This window comes from Heterodontus francisci, chromosome 47 (genome assembly GCF_036365525.1).
Source record: "Heterodontus francisci isolate sHetFra1 chromosome 47, sHetFra1.hap1, whole genome shotgun sequence".
Lineage (NCBI taxonomy): Eukaryota > Metazoa > Chordata > Chondrichthyes > Heterodontiformes > Heterodontidae > Heterodontus > Heterodontus francisci.
In genome coordinates this window covers 8,661,027-8,670,605 of record NC_090417.1, presented here as the reverse complement: position 1 = coordinate 8,670,605, position 9,579 = coordinate 8,661,027, and the positions used below count along the sequence as shown (strand labels likewise).

The 9,579-nt window shown below is 40.6% G+C and overlaps 1 protein-coding gene across 3 annotated transcripts in view; it reads right to left on the bottom strand.

Moving 5' to 3' along the window:
• Positions 1-2,979: 2,979 nt before the first annotated feature.
• The window catches only part of fahd2a (fumarylacetoacetate hydrolase domain containing 2A), a 28,036-nt gene continuing 21,436 nt past the window's right edge, over positions 2,980-9,579 (bottom strand). For all 3 annotated transcript variants that reach the window (XM_068022959.1, XM_068022960.1, XM_068022958.1), the window contains exons 7-9: positions 6,647-6,734; positions 4,130-4,215; positions 2,980-3,242 (exon numbers count right to left, since the gene is read on the bottom strand). In XM_068022959.1, coding sequence (XP_067879060.1) covers positions 4,153-4,215; positions 6,647-6,734 — 151 coding nt within the window. In that variant the 3' untranslated portion in view covers positions 2,980-3,242; positions 4,130-4,152. The remainder of the gene's footprint in view (positions 3,243-4,129; positions 4,216-6,646; positions 6,735-9,579) is intronic.

Below are 9,579 nucleotides of genomic sequence, written 5' to 3'. Positions count from 1 at the left end.
TCATGCTTGCGATGTTTTTTGTGTCTTCTCCTGTGACTTTTTCAAAGTCTATGCCATTTCCTTCTTTCCCATAATTCCTCAGTCTCCTCTAAGGTACCAATGCTTACTTTAGCTATTCTTTTCCGTTTTTATGTATTCGTAGAAGCTTTTACTGTCTATTTTTATACTTCTTGCTACTTTACTATCATAGTCTAATTTCTCCTTCTATTCTTTTTATAGCCGCCCTTGCTGGTTTCTAAAATTTTCCCAATCTTCTGGCCTACTGCTTACCTTTGCAGCATTGTATGCCTTTTCTTTCAATTTGATGTTCTCCTTAACTTCCTTAATTAGCCAGATGGTGCATCTTTCTCAGAATCTTTCTATCTCAATGGAATACATCTTTGTTGAGTGTTATGGAATATCTCCTGAAATGTCTGCCACTGCTTCTCTGTTGTCTTTCCTTTTCACCTATTTTCCCAGTCCACTTTCGCCAACTCTGTCGTCTTATCCTTGTAATTGCTTTTATTTAAGTTTAAGACACTAGTTTCAGACCCAAATTTCTCACCCTCAAACTGAAAGTGAAATTCTGTCATGTTATGATCACTTTTGTCTCGAGGATCTTTTACTCTGAGGTCATTAATTAATCCTATTTAATTGCATGTTACGAGGTCTGAAATAGCCTGCTGCCTGGTTGGTTCCAGAACATATTGTTCCAAAAGACTGTCCTGAATGCACTTTATGAACTCATCCCCAAGGCAAACTTTGCCAATTTGATTTGTCCAATCTATCTGAAGAGTAAAATCGTCCACAATTATTTCAGTATCTTTCTTAAAAGCCCCCATTAATTCTTGATTTGTACTCCGTTCTGCAGTTTAACAACTATTAGGGAAGTGGACTGATAAACTCCTCCAATCAGTGACTTATTTCCTTTGCTTTTTCAGAAGATATTTCTAGGCACTGATATGATGAGCCAAATGAAGAATGCCTTGCATTTTTGTGTGCCTTTCATGACCTTTAATGTCCCAAAGCACTTTACAGGCAATGAAGCACTTTGAAAGTTTTGTGATGTAGAAATGTGTCAGCCAATTTATGCACAGCAAACTTCTACAAACAGCAATGTGGAATGACCAATTTTGTTGTAGTGATATTAATAGAGGGATAGATAATGGCCAGGACATACAGGATAACTCCCCTGCTCCTTTTCAAAATAGTGCCATGGGATCTTTTACGTCCGAGAGAGTAGCTGTGGCCTCGGTTTTATTTCTCATCCAAAAAGTGGATTGCTAAGAGGTTGGAGGCGATTCCATGGAAAGGAGTGAGTAAAGAGGAAAATAAAGGTAGGATACTAACGCGTCAGAGCTGAAAAGAGGGAGAGAATTAAATTTAAAATTCAACTTTCTTTCAAGAAAGGGGAACGGGAACTTTTGAAGTCCCAACAGAATGGTGAAGTCCAAATAGAGTGTGACACAGAGCAAGTTTAAGATTTTGCTTGTAACATCAAGATTTGGCACCGACTTGTAATATATAACACGGATGAAAGACGGAGTTTTTTTTGAGGCTGGGGGGTAGGCTGATTGAGAATGTGTCCTTAGTAAGTGAGAATTGGGAGTTCAGATGTTGCACTTTCCATTTGTTTTTGATTGTATAAAGCTTTTTGACATCGGAAAAGGAGTAGGCCATTTAGCCCCTCTATCAAGTTCCATGGCTGATCTGTATTCTAACTCCATTTACCCGCCTTAATACATTTTTGTTAGCTAGGGATAGGGAGAAATCTGAAAGATTTAAGCCTCCCTGCCACCGAAGAAAGGATGTTAGCCGTGGTGTCTGGTGATCATGCAGTAATAAGAGTTTATACAGGAAAAGTCCTCGGCTCAAGTCCCAGGATAGGCCTAAAATAGGACATTACAGGAGCAGTTATTTAACAATTTAATTTGGGGTGTGTAAGCTCAAAGATCTGTTTGTCTGATAAAAACTTGAAGACAACTGTAAAGAATGCTACCAGGTACTGCGGGCTTTACGACTATATACTAACTATAATACTAATATAGCAAATACCTTGTGGGATTTGTACCTGCAAAAGCTCCATTTCAAAGCCTGTACCCCACCTGGCCATTAAGTTTTCACTAACCTCTCACTCCGGAACTTAATTTATCCTGCAGCTATCCAATATCCAAACCCAAACACTGATCACGCGTGTACAGGTCAATGTCTAACTACGTATAGCCTTAGGTTCAAATCTGAGGACAGTTTTTCTTCAATTTTATTTAATAAGAACTTAATGGTGCTTCAGCAAAATATCAGAATGTTGGAGACTGCAGTCCAAGCACTTCCATGTCAAATACTCAACAATTAACAAATAAAAATAAAAAGAGAAAATGCTGGAAATACGCAGCAAGTTAATGTTTCAGGTCCTTTGTTTTTCTCGTCACACACGCAGCCAGACTTGCTGAGTATTTGCAGCATTTTCTATTTTTATTAAAGATTTCCAGCATCTGCAGTATTTAGCTTTTGTACTCAAAAAAAATTAATGTTTGGAAGTCAGACTTTGTATTCCTATGGCTCTTTCATGACCTGAGGATGTTCCAATACACTTCACATCAAACGAAGTATTTTTGCAATGTTGTGACTTGTCATGAAACTTGGAAGCCATTTTGTGCACAGCAATGCTGTACAAAGAGAAACGTGCTTAGTGATCTGATATTCTGTAAAGCTGTTTGAGGATAACTATTGGCCAGAACACTAGGAGAACTCCCCTGCTCTTCGAATCGAGCTTTTATGTTCACCTGAGAGGAAAATAAGGCCCTTGCTCCTACTTTCATTCAAAAGATGTTAAATGATGTCCCATCTGCTTTCTCAAGTGGTTGACGGATAATATTCATGGTGTGTGAAACTGGATGCTATCACAATGTAGAAGTCGACTGCATCTGCTCCAACTATTTTTCTTCAAAATATCTAGATCAGTAATGGCTTTCTTTTATTAAAAGGAAACCTAGATGGGAATTAGGAATTTAGATTTATGAAAGCTTCATGTACACAGCAAAAGAAGGTTTAACAAGTTAGCACCTCATTTATCATGCATTGTTAATCTTTAAGTGACATGATTTTTAATGTATCCTGTGCTGAACCATGCACTTCAGTGAGAAATCAAATAGTCAGTGTGCTTCTTCATACAAGAGTTCCATCGCAAGTTATCAACCTCTATTTCCTCCCATGTTCTAGCCACAGACCACAGAAAGTTGCTCCATCTCGCCAGATAAATCGGCCTGTAAAACAGAGGCGTTTAGTTTAAATTTGTGTTGCAATTTTTTCGTGCAGCATGGTTTATGGTTGTGTGCTTTGAGCAGTTTGCAATTGAGCAGATCTTCACCTCCATTTTTACTGTGGATTTTTGTTCCATTCTTTAAATCTTCAACCATTTAAAATATTTTATTAAAATACATAATAAATATCCTTGACCTAATTATTTAAATCAAGCTAACCATTATTTTTAGATTTATCCGTTTGATGCAATGTGGCAGAACATGCTTTATATTTCTGACACCCAGAGCGTTGCTGCGCCCCATGGAACCACCATGATGTTGGTTAATCTAATCCCATTTGTCAGCTACATCTTTAATTAATGCAGATGCATTGAAATTTACATATCATACGACAGAGCATCACAGTTTCGCACTCTGAACCACCTAAATATGCTTGAATAATGACTGTTGAGTTTGGAGCACCTTGCAATGTTTCGGCCCATTATCCTAACATTTCTTGGACTTTTTCACCAGCTTTTTCTTGCAACAACCAAGCGCAACCAACCTTGGATTGTTGTGGCAATTCCCCTCGTGCGAGCAAAATGGGCAATAAACTAGGCCCAAATTGCAGCAATTCTGGCTTAGAATCTGAAGTCAACCTGGCATGAGAAAAGGCCATTCAGCTCACAAAGGCCATTTCTCTCTGTCTGTGTGAACTCTGCTCCACCCATTAATCTGAGGGAAAATTCTGCATAAAAAATTCTCAAAGACAATGAGGAAATAATCCAGAAGCTTCTTCCATCTACACATATCATTATTTAACCCTGGTTGACTGTCATCCAGACACTCCCTGTCCCCTCCAGCACTCTTGGGTATTACTCAAATATCTCTCATTGAAAATAATTTGATACCTTCTGTTAATACATCGGAAAACCTAAATGATAACGTTCCTTAAGGTTCCAATTTCATCTATTTCACATTCCACAGTGTCTCCATGCTGCAAAGAAATGCAAATAAAATGAATAGCAGTTTATCCATTGAAATTAGTGACACTTGACAGAGCTGATGAATATTACAAAATTAAACAAACTGACTAATTACGAACATGGATTGTAAAGGTGACGAGTTTGCACATTATCATTATTTTGTAGAATCTGGATAATTTTTTTAACATTAAGGGTCAGTCCCCACTGACCTTTCAATTAGTAATTCCAGACTTCACTATCACCAAACAAATGGCACTGTGATCCTTTCAATAAGCAAATTTGTGAGGACTCATTCCAAACATGCTTTTTCAGAGGCATTTCAGATTGGTCACTGCTGTTTCAGTCACTTACCTTGCTCCTCTCGGCTGATGGAAAGGCTTCTCTGAATAAACTCCAAAGTAAACTGAAATCTTGCTCCATCAGAGTTCATCTTTCACTTACTGGAGGCATAAGTAGGTTTTTCCAGAAACACTCGGTGATATCATCACTTCCTATATATTTACGATGGAAACTCTACCCAACACATCGTTCCTGCACTCACCACCTCAAGCCCCGAGATACTTGTGAATGAAGAGTAAAATGATAGGTCGTATTGATACTCCTCCGCAACAAACCATTTACTCAACTGTTCTTAGATCTTGCTCTGTGTTTCTGCTCGGGTATTTCTTGTGCTTTCGATGTCAGTATTCCACATCCTGGAGCTAAACGTGGGTTTCTGTTTTATATATTACGAGTCTCTTGCCCTGTATGTGGACAACCAGCCAGCTTTCTAAGACTGTACCTTCTTATATCCCATGTGGACAAGTAGTCTCAGGTGTGCTATTTTTAAACAGGGTTTGATGCAGGAGTTCTTAATGGAGGTATTATTAAGAACATAAGAAATGGGAGCAGGAGTAGACCATACGGCCCCTCCAGCCTGCTCCACCATTCAATACAATAATGGCTTGGCCTTAATTGCTTGGCCTTAATTGCACTTTGCTGCCTGCTTCCTCCATCCTTTGATTTCTGGAGAGACCAAAAATGTGTCCATCTCAGCCTTAAAATATATTCAATGATGGAGCATCCACTACCCTCTGCATTAGAGAATTACAAAGATTCACAACCATTAAGTGATGAAATTTCTTCATCTCAGTTCCAAATGATCAGCCCCTTCGCTTGAGATTGTGCCCCCATGTTCTAGATTCCCCAGCCAGGGAAACAGGCTCTCAATGTCGTCCCTCTCAAGTCTCCTCAGAAGCTTGTATGTTTCAAAGAGATCACCTTCTGTTCTAAATTCGAGAGTATAGAACCAGTTTACTGAGCCTCGGATCATTGGACAAGACTCTCATCCCAGCTCCGAATGCAGTGAAACTTCGCTGTACAGGCTCCAATGCAAGTAAATACTTCCTTAAATATGGAGAGCAAAGTTGTGCACAATACTCCAGGTGTGGTCTCACCAAAGCCCTGCAGAATTGCAGCAAGACTTCCAATCCCCTTGGGATAATGGCCAACAAGCCATTTGTCTTCTTAATTGCTTGCTGTATCTGCATGCTAACTTTGTGTTCCTTGTACTGGTATCCCAAGTCATCAACATTTGGAAGTTTCATGCCTTTTAAAGAATATTCTCCTTTCTATTCTTAGTACCAAAATGAATAAGGTCACACTTTCCCACACTGTACTCCATCTGCCACCTTGTTGCCCACTCACTTAGCTTGTCTACAATTCATCTTCAACTTAAGCTGCTTCATCAATGACCCACCCTCCATAATAACGTCTGGAGATCATAGGATCGCATCCTTGTCCACATCCCCTCCAAGTCGCAAAATATACTGACTTGCTGCCCATTCCTTCATTGCGGCTGTACAAAATCCTGATTCCCTGCCTAATAGTTTAATGGGAGCACTATCAACATAAGGACTGGAGCAGTTCAAGGAGAAGGCTCATCACCTCGTTTGGGCAATAAAAGTGTGGCTCTGCATGTGTCAGCTGCATTCGGAGAACAATTTTTTTTTTAAAAAAGGCCAGGGTAGCAAAAGGGCATTATAATTGGCTTCTGCTCTCCTTGGCAAAAGAGAAAAATGTTAGCCAGGGTTTTGAGACTCATCACTTTCCAGGGACACTTGCTGGAAAATGCCCACATGGACATCAGATGAGGATAGAATTGAACTCTGCTGTGTGGCTCCCTTTTGTCAAATATAGCATTGTTATTCAGCTTCAAAGCTCATAGATGATTATTAGTCTTTTGGATGAGACAGCAGAGGTAGTTGGTGCTCGTGGAACATTGTCCACTTTTCACTACATATGTAACAGATTTTATTGGTGTTGAAATGGAGAGATACTTGAATTTGCTCTTGTATTATGCTTCATGGCATTTATCAGAAATGTCTCAAAGCACTTCATGAACAATTAATAACTTAAAGGTGAACTCATTATTGAGGAGAGGCAAGAATCAACACCACTTACTTTTAGGAAAACAGGTGGTTTCCTGAATACTCCGACTCCAGATGGTGTTCCAGTTAAGAAAACATCTCCTGGATACAGGGTCACAAACCTGAAAAAATAATTGGCAACAAGTGGAAACAGAGAAAATGGTGTTCTGGTTACAAAAAAGCAAGACAACGCAATTGGCTTTTTAGCCTTCACTGCTAATAGTGATCAAATCCCATTAGCCAAAACCCACTCTGATAGGGTACATTATTAAACTACAAAAGCAAAATACTGCAGATGCTGGAAAATCTTAAATAAAAGAAGAAAATGCTGGAAACAGTCAACAGGTCTGGCAGCAACTGTGGAGAGACAAACAGTTCACGTTTCAGGTCAGTGACCTATCAGAACTGCGAAAAGTTAGAAATGTAATAGGTTTTGAACAAGTGAGAAAGGGGGTAGGATGGGAAAAACAACAAAAGGAAAAGTCTCTGGTAGGGTGGAGGGAAGAAAAAATTAAATCAGAAAAGGTTTCATGGTACAAAGCCAAAGGAAGTGGTGATGGAGCATAAATGATAGGATAGCAACCGTCCAAATGCAAAGTAAAGAGATTATGAAAGAAATGAGAAAAAAACCGAGCCAGCAAATAAACGTGAAACAAAATGGGGGCAGAGGTTATGATCTAAAATTGTTGAACTCAAGGCAAAGTGGCAAGTTAGATCCAAAATAGGCTAAGGGAAGGAAGCAAATGGTAATGGTCGAGGCGTATTTTGTGAGTGGAAGGCTGTTTCCAGTGGGGTTCTGCAGGACTCAGTCCCTTGCTTTTTGTGGTATTTATCAATGAATTTGACTTGAATATTGTGGGTATGATTAAGAAGTTTGCATACAATATAAAACTGGCCATGAGGTTAATTATGAAAAAGAAAGCTGGAGACTGCAGGAAGATATCAATGGACTAGCCAGGTGGGCAGAACAGTTGCAAATGGAGTTCAATCCGGAGAAATGTGAGGTAATGAATTTGAGAAAGGCGAACAAGGCAAGGGAATACTTGGGGATGCTGAGAAGTAGAGGAACAGAGGGACCTTGGAGTGCATGTCCTCAGAACCCTGAAGGTAGCTGGACAGGTAATTAAGCTGGTCAAGAGGACGTACGGGATACTTTATTAACCAAGGCTGGGATGTTATGCTAGAACTGTAGAAAACACTGGTTAGGCCACAGCTGGAGTACCATGTGCATTTCTGGTCACGGCACGAAAGGAAAGATGTGATTGCAATGGAGAGGTACAGAGGGGATTTACGAGGATGTTAGCTGGACTGGAGAATTTCAGTTATGAAAAAATATTGGATACACTAGGTTTATTTTCTTTGGAACAAAGGAGGTTGAGGGGAGACATAATTGAAGTGTATAATATTAAGAGTGGGTAGGAAAGTCCTATTCCCCTTGGTCGAGGGGTCCATAACCAAAGGGCACAGATTTAGGTTGAAGTACGAGGTTTAGAGGGGATTCAAAGGAAAACTTCTTCACCCAGAGGGTGGTGGGGATCTGGAACTCACTGATTGAAAGGGTGGTAGAGGCAGAAACCCTCATAACATTTAAAAAGAACTTAGATATGGACAAAGAGCTGGAAAGTGGGATGAGGCCGGATGGCTATTTGTCAGCTGGCACGGACACGATGGGCTTCCATGCTGTAAATTTCTATGATTCTGTTACAGATATCTCCAGGATATTTGGTGTTCCTTCAGTGCTCTCACCGCCACAGACAAGCCCTCTGTCCCTGGTTCCAACATGAAGCAAGACTTCTGGATGTTCCCCTTCCCCAAGCAGAATGTTCTGCACCCATTCCTCAGTATGCTTTATCCTGATGCCAGGGAGGCAACACACCAACCAAGACTCAGATTCGCAGTAACAGAAACATCTATCGATCCCCCTAACGATTAAATTTCCACCTTTTTCTGTGCCCACTATGCAGGCACTTGCCACATAATATTATGCATGTGCTCTAGTCTGCTCTCCTTTGCAGTATTGAAAACTGTTTTTTGAGTGCCACATTCACGGAGGATTCCTGCATTGCTTCCGGAAAGACATTCACTTACTATCCTGGATTCTGACTGTAGTGTAACCGCTTCCTAACACATGCAATCCAGAAAGTTGCATATGCCCTGCAATGACTCCAGCCGCATCTCAGGTTCAGAAATGTTGACCTTGAGCTCTTGCAGCTGGAGTCACTTTCTGCACACATGGTTATACAGGGCACATAAGGCTTCCTGGAGTTCCCACATAACAGAAATTGCAGGCAACAGGTCCCAGGTCCCCCGCTATTTTGTGTAGATTTACTGTCTGTTTATCTGAAGTTTAGTTTTTAGGTGATATATTTAGTTTCGTAGTCTCTTAACTCGCATATAGTTAAATATAAAGAAAAATAAATAGATCAGTTTTCCAGCAAATTTTTAACATCATTGGAGGATTGGATATTTATGCCATTCATTGCAAGTGTTGCCAGTGCAGGTTATTTTAGGCCATTATCTGTCACAGGTTTATATCTGCCATATAAATACCGTGGCTACAAGAGCAGGTCAGAGGCTAGGAATCCTGAGGCGAGTAACTCACCTCCTGACTCCCCAAAGCCTGTCCACCATCTACAAGGCACAAGTCAAGAGTGTGATGGAATACTCTCCAATTGCCTGGATGGGTGCAGCTCCAACAACACTCAAGAAGCTCGACACCATCCAGGACAAAGCAGCCCGCTTGATTGGCACCCCATCTACAAACATTCACTCCCTCCACCACCGACGCACAGTGGCAGCAGTGTGTACCATCTACAAGATGCACTGCAGCAATGCACCAAGGCTCCTTGCTGGGTCAAAATCCGAGAACTCCCTTCCTAACAGCACTGTGGGTCAACCTACCCCAAATGGACTGCAGTGGTTCAAGAAGGCAGCTCATCACCACCTTCTCAAGGGCAATTAGCGATA